Source organism: Emys orbicularis, chromosome 10 (assembly GCF_028017835.1).
Source record: "Emys orbicularis isolate rEmyOrb1 chromosome 10, rEmyOrb1.hap1, whole genome shotgun sequence".
NCBI lineage: Eukaryota > Metazoa > Chordata > Testudines > Emydidae > Emys > Emys orbicularis.
This window is the reverse complement of record NC_088692.1, coordinates 71,215,977-71,234,661: the sequence shown is the minus strand read 5'-3', so window position 1 is coordinate 71,234,661 and position 18,685 is coordinate 71,215,977. Positions and strand designations below refer to the sequence as shown.

At 44.4% G+C, this 18,685-nt stretch overlaps 1 protein-coding gene across 1 annotated transcript in view; it reads left to right on the top strand.

Annotated features, from left to right (window-relative positions):
* Positions 1-18,685, top strand: part of ATP8B4 (ATPase phospholipid transporting 8B4 (putative)) — a 154,976-nt gene that overhangs the window by 32,486 nt on the left and 103,805 nt on the right. Inside the window, 1 exon segment of the mRNA XM_065412715.1 lies at positions 3,364-3,425. Coding sequence (XP_065268787.1) covers positions 3,364-3,425 — 62 coding nt within the window.

The window sequence follows — 18,685 nt, the reverse complement described above, 5'->3', positions numbered from 1 at the left end:
CGCTCCATCCAGAGGTGGCCAGTATTATCTTCCAGAAGTGGGGAACTCCCAAGGTGGACTTGTTCATGTCCCGTCAGAACAGGAAATGCCATGTGTTCTGTTCACTCCGGGGGATGGACAGTGGTTCCCTATCAGACGCTTTCCTGCTCCCATGGTCGGGGATCCTGATGTATGCCTTCTTGCCAGTGCTGGTGATCCAAAGAGTCCTCGTGAAGATCAAACAGGACAGGGTGAAGGTTATCCTGATAGCCCCCAAGTGGCTTCACCAACACTGGTTTGGCACACTGCTGGACCTTTCAGTAGCCACCCCACTGCGACTGCCTCTGTGGCCAGACCCACTATCCCAGAACCCCAGCAGTCTTCTGCACCCGAACCTAGTGGCGTTGCACCTGACAGCATGGCTACTGCATGGCTGAATGCGGAGGAGCAGGAATGCTCGGCCTGGGTTTGATAGGTCTTGTTGGGTAGCAGAAAGCCCTCCACCAGGGCAGCTTACCTGGCTAAGTGGAAAAGGTTCATGTGCTGGGCTTCAGAACAACGTATCTGGGCCTCGCAGGCCTCACTGCAGGTTATCCTGGATTATCTTCTGCATCTCAAGATCTAGGGCTTGTCCCTGTCATCGATCAGGGTCCACCTGGCCACTATTTTAGCTTTCCAGCCTCCGTTCCAAGGCAGGTCGGTCTAGGCTCATGACATGACAGCCCAGTTTTTGAAAGGGCTGGAGCATCTCTACCCTCATGTCTGGGACCCCATCCCTTCCTGGGACTTGAAGCTCGTGCTGTCGAGGCTCAGGGGGCCTCCCTTTGAACCTCTGGCTTCCTGCTCCCGTCTCCTTCTCTCCTGGAAGGTTTCGTTCCTGGTTGCGGTAACGTCTTCCTGCAGGGTGTCTGAGATCAGGGCACTTACTTCAGAACCACCCTATATGGTATTCTGCAAGGATAAGGTCCAGCTGTGGCCACACCCAACATTCCTGCCTGAGGTAGTTTCCCAGTTTCATACTGGCCAGGACATATACTTATCTGTCTTCTTCCCAAAGCCTCATAAATTGGAAGAGGGAGAAGGTTGCACACCCTGGATGTCAGCAGGGCTCTGGCATTCTACATCGACAAAGGACAAAGCCATTTCGCAAGTCAACGTAGCTGTTCATTGCGGTGGCAGACAGAATGAAAGGTCATCCAGTATCTGCTCAAAGGATTTCGTTCTGGATCACGGCCTGCATCCGCTACTGCTATGAGCCGGCCAAAGTGCCTCCACCGGCAATAGTCAAGGCACACTCAACTAGAGCGCAAGCGTCATCAGCGGCCTTCCTGGTTCAGGTGCTGATCCAAGAGATCTGTAGAGCTGCTATCTGGTCGTCTGTCCACATGTTTACGTCCCATTATGCACTTACCCAGCAGGCCCGGGACGATGCTGGCTTTGGCAGAGCAGTGCTGCACACTGTAAGAACATGAATGCTGAGCCCACCTCCATTGACATTGCTTGTGAGTAACCTAGAATCGAATTGACATGAGCAAGCTCTTAAAGAAGAAAAAACGGTTACCTACTTTTTCATAACTGTTGTTCTTCAAGATGTGTTGCTCATGTCCATTCCATTACCCACCCTCCTGCCCCTCTGTTGGAGTTGCTGGCAAGAAGGAACTGAGAGGGTGTAGGGCTGGCGGTGCCTGATATACCGACGCATGAGCACGGCACTTAAGGGGGCGCCACTGCCAGCCCTACGGATACCGCTAAGGCAAAAATCTCCAATGACTGTGCACATGGGCATGCACACACCCTAGAATGGAATGTACATGAGCAACACATCTCGAAGAACAATAGTTATGAAAAGGTAGGTAACCGTTTTTTTAAATGGGCTACTTGTGCTTAATGTTAGACATGAGTTTAAGTAAATTGCTGAATTGGGGACATAGTGCAGTAAATTAATGTGGATGAGGGAAATACATCAGATTAAATTTATCTGGATTTTTAGGATTTTTACAAGGGCTGAAAACTGGCTGAAGGACTGCAAACAGTTCACTAAGGATAACCAGCAATGTATTGAGGTGATGGAGATATTTAGATGGATTTCCATGGGACTGGGGTTAGATTTAGTCTTACTGAACATTGCCATCAGTCAACGTGAAGTGAACTAAAAATGCATATTAATGAATTCAAATGCAGTTTGATACTAAACTGGAAGGAGTTGCTAACAAATAATACAAAAAAAAAACAACAACTGAGAGGCTAGGAAAAAAATAGGAAAAAAACAAAAAATGAAATCCAATTTGGGGAAAATTGCAAACTACAACACATAGGGAAAAATTATCCACAATACCTATGTTCAGTGGGGAAGGAGATACCTTGAAAATATTAATTCTGAAAAGGACTTATAGAAAGAGGAGGAGTGGACATGGTATTAGCTATGAGTTTAAAATAAAATATGGGAAAAAAAGGACCAAAGCAATTTTGGGCTAGGGATCATAGTGTTAGGACATGATAGTACTTTTCTAGTGGGTCTTGTGACAGTGCAACAGAAAGACTGCTCTCAGTGTTTGGTCACTCTTGGAAAGATGTAGATAAATTTCAGAGAGTTGGGAGAAGAGCAACAAAAGTAGCGGAGGCTGAATGGATAGATTTATGAAGAAAGATTATATGAGCTAAATATGTAAAACTAGTTAAGCAACTATTAAGTGGGAATGGTACATAATAATTCATAAATATTTGTAAGGAGACCAAGAATGAAGAGGAATGATTTAGAATGGTATCAGGGTGGCATAATTTGGAATACTGACATGAAAATAAGAGAAGAATTTTTGGGTGGAATATAAAGGAAAAGTTATTTATAAAAAGTTCTTCCAGTGAAAGTGTCTCTTTTAGGCTATGGGATAGTTTACTAAAGAAAGGCAGAGAAAGCCCTTTCTTTAGGCACATAAAACTGGACTGGACAAAGCAGTAGAAAACTTGTTTTTCATTGGCAATGTTATGGACTAGCAGAGCAATTTTCGAACTCTAATATCTATGATTTAATGTATACTTATTTAGTTAGCAACAGTCAATAAATACTTTTATAGGCAATGGCTTGCTAATTTTTATATTAAATGCATAGAATATTGCATATGTTAATTAAGTTATTGTGGGGCAAATGAATACTTTGTTTTTAAAAATGAATTGGTAAACACTGAAGAGTTTATTAAAGCGTCATGAAAATTATGTAAAATCAATGTGTGACATTCTGGTCCCATTGAAGTCTTTGGATTTCACGCACAGAGACTGCTTACTTGCTTAAAGTTATCTGTATGCTTAAGTTCCTTGTTTGATCAGGTCCTTATGTTCACTTTTGATAACAAAAAACTAACTAGTATTTTTATGTCCTTAATATTGCAGTTTCGCCATAAGAGTGATAACCAGGTGAACAATCGACAGGCTGAAGTACTCATTGATGGCAGGTAAGAAACAGATTTTAAAGATGGTCAATTTATTTTTAACGTTTAGATCATCTCACCAATATTCAATCACAATTCTTTTGCATTTGCACACTATAGGGCTATGCAATTGAACCATCAAAATGTTTTTTTCCTATAAGATAAAGAGATTTCACTGAGGAATTTCTTGTTTTGATCCAATTTTAGGGGGAGGGATAGCTCAGTGGTTTGAGCATTGGCCTGCTAAACCCAAGGTTGTGAGTTCAATCCTTGAGGGGGCCACTTAGGGATCTGGGGCAAAATTAGTACTTGGTCCTGCTAGTGAAGGCAGGGGGCTGGACTCGATGACTTTTCAAGGTCCCTTCCAGTTCTAGGAAATGGGATATATCCATTAATTTAATTTAATTTAATTTAAGATTCACTCTTTCTCCATAATCCATATTCCGGCTGATTATAATTAAATTTGGTTGTATAGAATGATAGGAGAATTTGGGACCATAGAAATTCTTTAACTCTTATTTTTTTAGTTTCATTTTAATTTTGCTCATTGTGCTTCTGTTGTCTCAAACTTCTTTTAAATTTTTCTTTTAAAGATTCACATGAACAGTCTAGTACATTGACTTTAATTCTATTAAACACAAAAAACTACATTAGAAGAACATTATTAAGGTTCAAAGGTTAAGTACTCAAAATTTAGGAAATGCCAGAATTAAGGTTGCCTGTGCATGCTTGTGTTATTTGTTTATATTCAACCTTTGTAATTTGACCTAGTTTCCACTTTTCCGTAGGACTCTTTTTTGATTTTTCGATAATTGAAGATCTCCTGGTTAAGCCAGGGTGGTCTCTTGCCATACTTCCTATCTTTTCTATGCAGTGGGAATTGTTTGCTCTTGTGCCCTTAATAATGTCTCTTTGAAAAACTGCCAACTGTCTTCTATTGTTTTTCTCCTTAGATGTGCTTCCCATGGGATCTTACCTACCAACTCCCCGAGTTTGCTAATGTCTGCCTTCTTGAAATCCATTGTCTTTATTTTGCTGATCTCCCTTCTACCATTCCTTAGAATCATGAACTCTATCATTTCATGATCACTTTCTCGCAAGCTGCCTTCCACTTTCAAATTCTCAACCAGTTTCTCCCTATTTTTCAAAATCAAATCTAGAACAGCCTCTCCACTGGTAGCTGTCTCCACCTTCTGAAATAAAAAATTGTCTCCAATACATTCCAAGAATTTATTGGATAATCTGTGCCCTGCTGTGTTATTTTCCCAACAAATGTCTGGGTAGTTGAAGTCCCCCATCACCACCAAGTCCTGTGCTTTGGATGATTTTGTTAGCGGTTTAAAAAAAGCCTCATCTACCTCTTCTTCTTGGTTAGGTGGTCTGTAGTAGACCCCTACCATGACATCACCCTTGTTTTTTACCCCTTTTATCCTTACCCAGAGACTTTCAACAAGTCTGTCTCCTATTTCCATCTCAGTCCTCTATTCAGCTCCCATAAGGGATGCTTTCCTTTAAATCCTTTTCCAGTTCATTTGATCTGATAATCATATCTCTTCCATACCGTGTGGCTGCACAGGACATCCGCCACAAGTTTTACATAGTGTGTTGCAACATTAGGTAATGATGTCTTTACTCCCAGACTTGCTGTGGAGAAGGCGAAAAACGCCACCCCATCTTGTCCAATCTGGTTGTGAGGGAAAAACTCCTTCCCAGCCCCACAAGGAAACGGGCAAAATTCTCTTTAGTTTTCTCCATTCTTTTTCCTGATACAACATTAGATCTTGGATCATTGTTTTAATCCATTTTGATAAATAAAATACTTAAGACATAGTTTTCATGATTTCTCGTTGCAGAAGAAATCTTTATATTTAGAGTTCCATCTGTTTTCAGTTCCTCTGAACTGAAAGGAAAAATGAATTATAGACAATTTTGAATTTTTGTTTACATTTTCCTTTTATTACTTGAGAAATGATGAATGTGGTGTTTGGTTTTGAGGTTTAAGCTCTCTCTCACACACACAGGAAGAGGTGGGGGTCAGGAAAACGTTAGGGGCAGCATTCTAATCCTCACATGGACCATTTCCTCGAACAGGAAAACATCAGTACATAGCTTATAAACTCTTTGGGACAGAGATCATCTTTTTATTCAATGTGTGTACAGTACCTAGCACAGTGGGATTTTGATCCATGACTGGGGCTCCTGGGTGCCAGTGGGACAATAGAAATAATTAATAACCATGTTATGAGCAGGGTGAAACCTTGTTACAGGTCAAATTAAAACCTCGCTGAGACTGACATCTCCTTCAGTTATCATAACTATAAGGATAAGTCCATCACAAACTCCTGTCTAAGCAAAAGAGGTTGTGAACCCACCCAGGAGAATTTGGAGTGAGGGGGTGGAGGCATTTTGTGGCATAGTGGTTTGGGGGAGGGAGGGAAGGTGGAACACACAGAAACTGAGAACAGACAGAACAGAGAGAGGCAGAGGCAAAAACCAAGAAAGCCAAGCAGTAGCCAGTGAACACAGTGTGACCCTGGAAGAAGATATAGAGCGAGCTTTTGGGTCTGTTGTCTAAAGAGGCTTGTTGCTGTAAACTCCCTTTGTTCTGGGTTCCTCCTGCATTCAGAAAAGCTGGACTTAAGCACATGTACATTCTTTGTAAGTAAACAAGATTACATCAAAGAAAGTAACAGACTCCATCAATTTCTGCATCCAACAGAAATATACCTAGGGCCCTGAACTTTGACTGGCTGCTTGGGTCAAAAAGGGGCAACAATAATAACTATGAAAGCAATCAAAGTCATTATAGTGCTGTATCACTCTCCTGCCAGGTATCTTTACCATTTCCTCTTTTTCCACATAGAATTCAAACGCCTTCTCATTCTTAAAGTTCTGCCCAGCCTATCCATCACCTGTTGCTTCCCACTGCACCTTGCACATTCTTCTCTCTCTGTCACTCCTTTTATCTGTTCATCCTGTTCTCATCTTTAGTACCCCTTTCATGCTGTTTCTTATGTTTGGAGCAATATTCTTCTTCCTGGTCACCATCAATGAAATCCTGGCCCCACTGAAGTCATGAGAATTTTGCCTTAGACCTCAAAGAGGCCAGGATTTCATCCTAAGCATCCTCACTCTCTTCCTTCTAATCCCCTCTCAAAACCAACTTGTTTCGTCGTCTCCTCCTCGTGTGCTGTTTGCAGCTGCCCCTCAGTCCCTGCTAAAACTTACAGCTTATCTGTTTGCTCACTATAAAACACAAACATTTTGTGTAACACAACTCAACTGTTAGTGGTTGACTTTGTATTCATAACGTTCTTTTAACATAATTTTTTGTAAGTAAAGATTAAAATCCTCCTACTAGGAAGGTCCAAAATACAGCGCTCAAGATATACCCTACTAAGTGAAAAAATGCCCATCTAAGCAAGAGCTGTGGTATAATGCCAGAAGCAAGGGACTCAGAGCTGGGAACATCTGAGTTCTAATCCTGCCACTAATGGTGTTTCCCTTTCAATGTCTTGGGTTAATCACTTAGGCCCATGTTCAGCAAAAGGTGCTTAAATCCTACTGATATCAATGCTTATGGGAGGAAGGCTTGTCCAATGGTTAGGGCACTAGTCTGGCACTCTGGAGACCTGGTTTCAATTCCCTGCTTTGTCACAGATTTCCTGTGTGACCTTGTGCAAGTCACGTAGGCCCTGTCTACACTGACAAGTTAAGGCGACCCAGATAAGTCATTGAGGAGTGTGAAAAATCTATACCCCTGAGCGATGTAGTTAAGCTGACCTAACTCCTGATGTGGGCAGCGCTAGGTCTTACATCGACCTAGCTACCACCACTTTGGAAGGTGGATTAACTACAGTGATGGGAGAACCCATCTGTAAAATGGGTACTGGTAAAAAAAAAAATTGACTAAAATTATATCAAAATAAGATACTCTAATTCTGAAAATAAGAGTATCCAGACACAGACTTGCACCAAAATAACTAAAGGTGTGAATTACAACCGATTCAGTTATTTTTAGTTCCAGTTACCCTGAGAATTCTAGAATGTCTGGGTTTCATTTGAGAGCTTCCAATTTTTTAAAAAATGAAATATTCTTTAAGTTAACAAATATTTTTCTTTTAAAACTGTTATAACAAGGAAAGGAAAGAATCAAAGAGAAATTGGAAGTTTTTCTTTTGGCTCCTAGAATTCCTTACAGATTTCTCTAGCTTGACTGCTTCCTAACTCTAGTCATTGGGATGTGCATTCAGCCACCCTTCTGGAGTATTCCAGAGTCAGTACTTCATCAGATAAGAGGTTTCTATTATGTAAAGACCTGATTTTTGCCACTTTGTGCATAAAACTCCACCAATTTGAACTGGAGTTCTGCTTTCAAATCCTAAGAGAAGTTGGCCCTTTATCACTGAATGGCTATCTTCTCTGAGCCCTGGTCTACACTGGCGGGGGGAGGGGATCGATCTAAGTTACACAACTTCAGCTACATGAATAACGTAGCTGAAGTCGATGTACTTAGATCGTCTTACCGTGGTGTCTTCACCATGGTGAGTCGACTACTGCTGCTCCCCCGTCAACTCTGCCTGCGCCTCTTGTGGCACTGGAGTACAGGAGTCGACGGGAGAGGGCTCCGGGGTCAATTTATTGCATCTAGATTAGATGCGATAAATCGATCCCCACTGGATCAATCACTGCCTGCCGATCCGGCGGGTAGTGTAGACATACCCTGAGAGAGGAAGAGGACTAAGGTTGGGAAGCGTAAGCTGTCAGAAGCTAGCTTTTTCAGTTGGCTGAATACTCAATTCCTAATATCTTTCCTTGAGTCACATGCCAAGTTTTGTCATACACAGAAATCCCTCCTTTTGCCATTTCTAAACTGGATTACTGCAGTCTGCTCTAATTAGTGACTTCTCGGAAACTAACACTGGTGCAGAATGCAGTGATGATATCAGCTCTAGGGATATTTTACCCATCCCTTTTCAACTGCCCAGGCTTCTTACTGACTTTCAAGTGCAATTAAATGTTAAGGTGTACTTTAAAAATCCAGTAAATAAAAACATGTTTAGGAAGTCTTTTCTTTTTGCTGAGGTATATATTTTTTAAATAAAAAAGGTCTCTTTAGACTAAACCTCTAAGGACCAAGATCCTATTAATTCAGTGTTTGGCTTGTGGAAAAAATAGCTGACTATCATTTTACCTTTCTAGCCAAGACATATAATAATTTTGTGTGGTTAAAAAAAAACCCATTCTAAACAATATAGTGAAGATATTTAATAGGTTTCTGTTTAGAAACAAACAAAAGCCAGCCAAATCTTTTGCCTTTCAGTTTCTTGTACCTGAAACCATGGTTTTTAAATTAAACAACAGATCTTTACAGAATTATAGGAGCCAAGCATGTGTACTGGAATGCAGAATTTGGCCCTTACAATTTGCAGTTACTTTTTAGATTACACTATTTCTAGAACAGGATAAAATTTGGCCTCTAAATTACTTGATATGTCTGCTTAATTGTCGACACAGTTTTACAGCATTTTTGTGGACAAGTGCACAGCATTTTTCAGCTTCTCTTCTCCTTTGTGACCTCTTCCCCCTTGCCCTCCTCCACTCATGTACCATATGTGCTATGCATAATATTCATCAATGTTTGCAGTGAGTGTAGTGTAAGGTGAGAACTCACCAGTCTTGGTATCTTCAGACTGCTGTACAGTATAGGAAGTTTATACTTGTCTCTAACATAAAGATTTTGTGAGTAGATAGCTGCTGCCACAAAAGATTCCCATGCAGATTTCCTCTTAAAAATGTCCTTGCATCATATGCCACAGTAAATTTCATGCTGCTTTCATTAATAACGCATGTAAGTCATACAGAGAGCAATAATGAAAAGCAGTCCTGTCATTTCTGAATTTTTTATGTTGTCATAATTGCAATTATATCCTATGTATCATACAAGTAAAATTTGAATAAGTAGGATCCTTAATGGGAAGAGCATTACGGACAATCTCTATTCTTGCTCTTTTCATCTCTTCTTTTGAGAAGAAGTGTTTTACAAACAGCTCTCCCAGGAGATTTGACAAACTGGCATCACTGTCACTTTTTCATTAACAACAGATTGCATTATTAAATAGTTTGGAAATCTAAGAACACCAAGTGACTGGACCCATTTGCCCTTATATAGTAAATTATGAGGATAGTTTTCCATCTGCAAGAGCAGTTCCCTTGCCCAAGTGGTCCTGTTCATGTAGAGAGGTGTTTTTGCATATATGTAGGATCTTTAGAGAGAATTTGCTCTCTCTTCTGGCACTTGTTTTTAGAAGTGAAGCAAAAATGTTCTTTCTTTGGTGTGAAAGTCAGTTATGTTTCTTACTGCCAAATTGTTATTTCATAAAGGGAACAGGCTATCAGTAGGAGAAATTTATATTATATTTATATCAGAACACCACAGTGATCTGAATTAAGGTTTATCAATATATACCAGGGGTGGCCAACCTGAGCCTGAGAAAGAGCCAGAATTTACCAATGTGCATTGCCAAAGAGCCACAGTAACATGTCAGCAGCCCCCCGTCAGCTCCCTCCCCGCCCCCAGTGTCTCCCACCCGCCAGCAGCACCGCCGATCAGCACATAACCCTCCATCCCTGCGCCTCTCACCTGCCACGATCAGCTGTTTTGTGGTGTGCAGGAGGCTCGGGGGGGGGGGGGAGGAGGAGCAAGGGCACGGCAGATTCAGGGGAAGGGGCGAGGGCCTTGGGGGAAGGAGTGGAGTGGGGCCAGGGCCTGGGGCAGAGCCAAGGGTTGAGCAGTGAGCACCCTGTAGCACATTGGAAAGTTGGCGCCTGTAGCCCCAGCCCCGGAGTTGGCGCCTATGCAAGGAGCCGCATATTAACCTCTGAAGAGCCGCATGTGGCTCCGGAGCCAAAGATTGGCCACCCCTGATATATACTGTAGATTATTATGCACAAAGAGCTCACTCCTGCGAAGCGCTGATAGGATGCTCCATGAAGTCAATGGGAGCTGTGTTTTCTTTGCTGCAAAATGAAATTTTCAACTATTTCTGTCTCTTGCATTACAATTTTGTTTTTTGCATTGGACACCAAGTACAGAAGGAAGCTATGCCCAGGCCCAAGTCCAAATCATGCTTCTTTTGACCAAATGACTGGGCAACATGTGGCATCAGCAAGAACTACTTGTGAAGTCTTTTTAAAAATAGAACATTAATCCTTCAGATAGCAAAGAGTCATGGATATCACAGTGATAAAAATGTCACAGAGAATGATTTTTCATTTTGTCTGTGACTCTTTGTGTCAAGGATTTTTCTTGGTGTGCATGATTTTATAGGCCATGAACCTTGAGGGGCCACCCGGTTTGTGGCCCTACCATTTTTTCTGCCACAGCCCAGCTTGGGGCAGGTGATCTGGTGGCACCAGGGCCAGAGGATGGCAGGGTGTTGCAGGGAGAGGACCCTGCTTGCATGCTATGGCGAGAGCCAACAGGCCAGAGCAGGGAGCTGGGGCAGGTCTGCGGTACAGGAGCTGCTGCTGCAGGGTGAGTGTTGGGCAGGCTTATTGTACAACTCTCCTGCCCCCAGGCCTCCCACCACCCAAGGGCAGGACCCGTCCCCGCCATGTGGATCTCTCCTTTAAATGGCGCTCCCGTGACTTCCCCCCAAACCCTTAAACCTGTGACTTTTACTAGATTTACCATGACAGATGGTGACTTTTTGATTAAAAAATGCTGTGACAAATCTGCAGCACTAGCCTTGAACAATATCAGTTGCAGTTGGCACTTGTCTCAATATGCTGTGGTAGGATTATGTCTGCTGTGCTGAGTTTTCTTCCTCCTTGTTTCTTTTCCTTGAGATTCCACTCTCAGTGAGCAGCCCATCAGCAATTGCGTCCCTTTCTCTCACTAACTTCTCTCCCCATCCTCACATGACTAACAATGGTGAATTCTACTCACAGGATTGTAGGTGCATTGGATTCTGTTCAATGTTCTGGGCTGAGTGAACCATATGAAACTGTCTGCTTAGTGAGCGCCGACATTAAATTGATAAGTGTCTGAGAAGTGGTGAGATGTATCTGGAGAACAGTTAATGCCAAACTACAAAATGAAGGGCTGGGATTTTTGTGAATTCTCTTTCCCTGATGTTTGCAGCGTTATAAAAATTTGCATTCAAACTAAAAATATGTTTTTGATCATTTTAGCCACTCTAAGCATTTTTTTGTTGTATTTCGCTTTGAATATAGATACTTCAAAACAGTCTGTAAGCTTCATTTTAACTTTGAGCACAAGTCCCTTTGTTTAAAAGCAAAGGTCAGTGAAACATATTTTCACAATTACTTTATAGTAAGCAATGACATATTAGCCCAAAGAAACTATGACACTCCTACAGACTTTATTTATTGGTTGGGTAAAGCACCTATCATTTGACTATAGGTCCATTATAATACTTAAATAGAAACAAAGAAAAAACATAATAAAATCCACACAACATAGCAAACCACCCAGCCAAAGCCATCCAGGCAGAAGAATAATTGCCCCAAATAATCAAGTAATAATAACCACACACAGGCTTCGAACTGTCATCTTACAAAAAGACTGCAAATAAAAGGTGAACATTGCAAAGTGCCCTTAGGTTAACTAATTCAGGCTTTGGCAGACCGGGGGCTGGGGAGGGGGTGAAGAGAGGGAGCAAGTTTTAGAGTTGTGGAGAACTCAGACATCAAAAATGGTAAGTCTGTTTCAGAACTCCAAAATTACAATTGCATTACAGCTGGTGGTACATTCGCTAGTATTTAAATGCCCAATTTATATTTTAAAAATCTCAACACAATTCGAACTATTCCATTTGTATCCTTCCTGCTGTTGGGATCTAATAGTCAGCATTTATCAGGAAGCTAAATAGTAGTGACAGGTCTGAAAATACTCCAGTAATACTCTCTTGTAGCTATATATCTTGTCAATGTACTAGGAAAGATTTTGTTCTTGAGTTATTTCACCTGAAGATACAGATATTCAATTCAAATGATGTCCTCTTTTCTGCATCTGCAACTAATTACAAAAAAAGCAAACATCATTCTGGGATGTATTAGCAGGAATGTTGTAAGCAAGACACAAGAAAGAATTCTTCCACTCTACTCGGCACTGATTAGTCCTCAACTCAAATATTGTGTCCAGTTCTGGGTACCACATTTCAGAAAGATGTGGACAAATTAGATAAAAGTCCAGAGAAGAGCAACAAAAATGATTAAAGGTCTAGAAAACATGACCTATGAGGGAAGATCGAAAAAATTGGGTTTGTTTAGTCTGGAGACAAGAAGACTGAGAGGAGACATAACAGTTTTCAAGACCATAAAAGGTGGTTATAAGAAGGAGGGAGAAAAATTGTTCTCCTTAACCTCTGAGGATAGGACAAGAAGCAAGGGGCTTAAATTGAAGCAAGGGAGGTTTAGGTTGGACTTTAGGAAAAACTTCCTATCAGGGTGGTTAAGCACTAGAATAAATTGCCTAGGAAGGTTGTGGAATATCCGTGATTGGAGATTTTTAAGAGCAGGTTAGACAAACACCTGTCAGGGATGGTCTAGATCAGCGTTTCCCAAACTTGGGAAGCCGCTTGTGTAGGGAAAGCGCCTGGTGGGCCGGGCCGATTTGTTTACCTGCCGCGGGCCGAGGGAGGTACTGGCCGCCGCTTCCAGCAGCTCCCATTGGCCTGGAGCAGCGAACCGCGGCCAGTGGGAGCCGCGATCGGCCAGATCTGCGGACGTGGCAGGTAAACAAACCGGCCCAGCCCGCCAGGGCCTTTCCCTACACAAGCGGCGTCCCAAGTTTGGGAAACACTGGTCTAGATAATACTTAGTCCTGCCATGAGTTCAGGGGATTGGACTAGATGACCTCTCGAGGTCCCTTCCAGTGCTACGATTCTATAATTCTAATTGTGGGTGCAAAGCATAACAAAACTTGAAACGGGCACCCAAATGATGATAGGATTTGTGTTTCTGGTTGCAGGTGCAAAATATGTGTGCACAATTTTTATTAATGTAAAATTATTCCCACAAAAGGGAGGCAGGACTAAGGTTCCACTGAAACACTGCCCCACAAGCCTCATAAAATGAGTATTAAAGGGTATCTGGCATTTACGGGATGTGAGAAGAGGTGGGGTGATTTGCTCTGGACTCTTTTACTGACCTGTCAAAACTTAAAATACGTTTGAGTTATTTTATTCTCACCCCCTGGCTTGAAAACCCTGTAGGTTTTTTCATTATCAAAAATTACTGTTTGCAGACTTGGGAAGCACTACACTGTTTGGCAGCTAGTACACAAGTAAAGGGTTTACTTATACTAATACCAGATGCCAGTATTTTTCTAACTTGTCCAGTTTCAGATAAAAAGGCCTGGACTGTTCATCTGTTCCTTTTTTGAAGATTCGTGTTTGGCAAAACAACAACCCTACTTATATTACTGTGGCCTGGCTGGATAATACCATCAGCCCTGTTTTGGTTGCCTTTATCCAATAAGATATTTGGTTCAGCACAAGCTTTAGCATGGGTTGGGGTGGGGTTATGCCTGTGCTTTGTGCATCTTGCCTGACATGTGGGTACTGCCCCACTGAAAGACAGAATAATTTGTGTGTGTCCATTTGATAGGCAAATCCCAGGATAAAATGTAGCGGTGGGGTGGGGGGGAGGGAGATCGTCAACTAGTGTAAAGTGTCATAGCTCCATTGAAGTCAACAGCTGAGAATCTGCCCCAAGGAATGTTGATGATATCCAGACAACTTTGCTACTACTTTGGAGCTCTCTGTGATTTGAGTTCTTCTCATCTCATGAGTTATCAAGACTTATTTTTCAGGGTGATTTCAATGTCCATGTCCAGAATAAGTCTCAAGCTTTCACTCAGTGACTCCCTGATATAGCTTCAGGCTCAGCCTGGACATGCTGAAGGAATTAAAAGAATAGCTTTGTCATGGCCTAAATATAATAAATACTGTTTCCTAATGGTATCCCCACCTCTTTTGGAGTAGAGGGACTGCTATAATGGTTCATCATAGGAACTAACAGACCCAGGTGGGTTCTAGGTACCTCTAGGCAGGGCTGTTCCCTTACCCCTGGGGCCGCAGAGACATGCTAGCAGCCAGCTGCTTCCGGGAGCAGCATGGGGCTATGGCAGGCAGGCAGCCTGCCTGAGCCCTGCTGCACCGCTGGCCGGGAGCCACCTGTGGTAAGTGCCTCCCGGCCAGAGCCTGAACCTCGCACCCCCTCCTCCACCCCACCAATATCAGAATCCCCCTCCTGCACCCAAACTCCTTCCCAGACCCCGTGCCCCCTCCTGCATCCCAATCCCCTGCCCCAGCCCCCTCCAGCACCAAGCTCCCTCCCAGGAAAAAGACTTGTATACAGGGGCCCCACAAAATCTAATAGCCCCAGGCCCACAGGAGAGTTAACCTGGCCCTGCCTCTAGGGCAGTGGTCTTCAACCTTTTTACGGACAAGATCACTTTTTGAATTTAAGATCAACCCAGGATCTATCCCGCCCCTTCTCTGAGGCCCCTTCCCTTCCCTGAGGCCCTGCCCCACTCACTCCATTCCCCCCTCGTTTGCTGTCCCCCACCCTCACTTTCACTGGGATGGGGCAAGGGGTTGGGGTGTAGGAGGGGGTGCAGGCTCTAGGCTGGGGCCAAGGGGTTCAGAGTGTGGGAGGAGGCTCCGGGCTGAGCCTGGGGCAGGGGTGCAGGAGTGAGGGGTGCAAGCTCTGGGAGGGAGTTTGGGTGCAGGGGTCATATGGTCACACTGCACCTAATCTCACAGAATCCACTGGACATTTCATGAATTTTACTTTTTATTAGTGTCATTTGTGGTTTATAGATCCAAAATCCTTCAGGGATTGTCACAAATCAGTGTAACATTCTCAACTGTGGGATGTGCATTGGCTGAGCCTGGGGCAGGGGGTTGGGGTGCAGGAGTGAGGGGTGCAAGCTCTGGGACAGAGTTTGGGTGCAGGAGGGGGCTCCAGGCTGGGGCAGAGTGTTGGGGTGCAGGAGAGGGTGACGGGTGTGGGCTCTGGGAGGGAATTTGGTGCAGGAGGGGGCTCGGTGCAGGGGGTTGCCATGCAGGAGGGGGTGAGGAGTGAAGGCTACGGCCGGGAGCTGCTTACACAGGCGGCTTCTGGCCAGCGGCACAGTGGGGCTCAGGCAGGCTGCCTGCCTGCTGTGGCCCCACGCCGTTCCCGGAAGCGGCCAGCTGCTGGCACATCTCTGCGGCCCTTGGAGGAAGGGGGGCAGCATGTCTCTGTGTGCTGCCTGCGCCCACAAGTGGCGCACCCACAAGCGGCGCCCCCGCAGCTCCCATTGGCTGGTTCCCGGCTAATGGGAGCTGCAGGGACGGTGCTAGGGGAGGGGGCAGCACGCAGAGCTGCCTCCCGCCGCCGCCCAGGGGCTGCAGAGATGTGCCAGTAGCCAGCCGCTTCCGGAAGTGGCGTGGGACCACAGCAGGCAGGCAGCCTGCCTGAGTCCCGCTGTGCCACCGGACTTTTAGCAGCCCGGAGATTGTGATTGACTGGCAGAGGCTTCAGGATCGACCAGCTGATCGTGATTGATGGGTTGGTGACCACTGCTTTGAAGTATAATGGATGCCACATCACTACTGTAAACAAGGACATGATTTGAGAACTAGGCACAGTAACGTTTTCATTTAATTTATATGGAGCTAGTGAAAATATGAACTGTATCATTGCTGGGAGTCACCAGGTGATTCTATTAGAGATACTTCTAATTATTTTTGTTTGAATGTACAGTGTAAGCATCATCTCTGGGAGAAATGCTCATGGTCAGCTATGATGAAGTTATTTTTGAAACGGAGCATGGTGGCAACAGTTTTTCTTCTTTCTCTGTTTCTATTCTTCTTGGGTGTAGTTATTTCTTGCTTGTTTTGTGGTTATAACATGTAGGCAAAGCAATCCATGGTGCCAAAACATTAACTTTACAGAAGGTTTGCCAAATCAACTCACAATAAGATGAAATATTGAGTTCCTTGACTGTAAATGACTTTCATAAATAAAACCATAGGTCCCCAATCTTCTGCTAGATTTCCTGAGGGCTAGGCCAGTTTGAGGTTCCACTGAGGCAGAATATTTGTTTTCCTGGAATTAGTCTGTGAAGATTTTTCTTTAAAATTGAATTGTTTTGGTTTTGATTATTTTTAAATAAATAACATATATTCTGAAGATATTAAAGACCAGCTATTTTCTGATCGCTCATTTGTTTAAGCAGACTTTTGAATAGTAAATAATGTATTAATGTAAAGCAGTCACAGAACAAAAATGTCTCAAATGGCAAAAATAGTTACCAATAAATAAATCTCAAGCAATCGAATGTAACAAATGGAAGGACTGTAACATAGACTTGGAAGAGTTGCAGTACAAGAGCAAACAAAAAGAGAGAATAATCCCAGTGATAATAGAAACAAGTAGAGATGCAATGGGCAGGGAGCGATCGGTGGACAGTGTGGGCATAGGGATGTTTTGCTCCCCTGTGTAGTATGTCTAGTATGAATTCCATTGAATAGCACTGAGTTCCTGTTAAAAATAGCAATAAAAAGAAAGCCCTTTCCCCCAGGATGGGTAAACTTTCAGTCCATAGAACTATGGCCTGTTTCAAAAGGCAGCAGTTTAATCAATACATTTCAGGCCGTTAGTTTTGCTCTTCCAGAGCTGGTTGTCCCATTGTATAAGACTTGCATATAAATGTTTGTGCAAAGCTTAAAATATTTAGTATTAGACTTGTTGGAGCCCTGATCCTCTGTTAAATTAAGCTATTGTGTGCAGCTGTTCTTTGAATGACTGCATATTATGTACAAGCTAGGGTTACCATATTTAAAAAATAAAAAAAGAGGACACTCCACGTGGCCCTGGCCCCGCCCCTTTCCCACCCCGGCCCCGCCCCAACTCCACCCCTTCCCCACCCCTGCCCCAAAGTCCCTGCCCTAACTTTGCCCCCTCCCCTGAGCGCCCGCATTCCCCCTCCTCCTTCCCAGCCACGCGAAAAGGGCTGCCCGAGTGCTACCGGCTTCACGGTTTGCCGGGCAGCCCCCAGACCCTGCGCCCCCGGCCGGCGCTTCCCCAGCGCAGCTGGAGCCCAGGAGGGGAAGCGCCCAGCCGGGGGCGCAGGGTCTGGAGGCTGCCCGGCAAACCGTGAAGCCGGTAGCGCTCGGGCTTCGGGCAGCCCCCATGCCTCTGGACCCTGCGCCCCCGGCCGGGCACTTCCCCTCCCGGGCTCCGGCGGCTGCTGTGCTCCCTGAACTCCTGGGCTCTGTAAGCGCCGAGCTGCCCGAGCGCTACTGGCTTTGGGCAGCCCCCATGCCTCTGGACCCTGCGCCCCCGGCCGGGCACTTCCCCTCCCGGGCTCCGGCGGCTGCTGTGCTCCCTGAACTCCTGGGCTCTGTAAGCGCCGAGCTGCCCGAGCGCTATTGGCTTCGGGCAGCCCCCATGCCTCTGGACCCTGCGCCCCCGGAGCCCGGGAGGGGAAGTGCCCGGCTGGCGGCGCAGGGTCCGGAGGCAAGGGGGCTGCCCGAAGCCGGTAGCGCTCGGGCAGCTCGGTTCTTACAGAGCCCAGGAGTCAGGGAGCACAGCAGCCCCCGGCGCCTGCTCTAAGGTAAGCCAGGGAGTATTTTTCCCGGACATGTTCGGCTTTTTGGAAATTCCCCCCGGACGGGGGTTTGATTACCAAAAAGCCGGACATGTCCAGGAAAAACCGGACGTATGGTAACCCTAGTACAAGCGGAATCAAGATAATGCATCGTTGATACAATGCTGCCTCCCCAGAAAGAAGTGGATGTTATCAAACAGGAATTCATAAAAAACATCAATGAAGTTAGAAGCCTTCTAGTAGGTTGGTGCTACATATTTACAGTTGATATCCTTATTAACAGAAGAGGCAACTAAAGAAAACTGATAGAAAACTAGGTAGATGCCTAGTTCACACAATTTTCCCTAACAGCATAGCATGAAAATAGTTTCAGGTAATGTTTGGCAACTACTTGTTTATGAATCTATTGCCTTACCTGAGTAGGGAGAGACTGTTCTGGTTAGTCAGATGCAACTCTGTTCAGGGATAGTTTTATGATTGGTGGGGCCCCAAGCTATCTGAGAAGGGCAGAGGCATGGGGAGGATTCAGCAGTGGATTTCCTCCACTCCAATCCCATTTGGCACTAAATTTCCTCCAACTGTCAGACCGGCTTCTGGAGTGGAGAGTGGGTCACCCTGTGAATTGCTAAATCAGCACAAAAATATGGGGGATTTA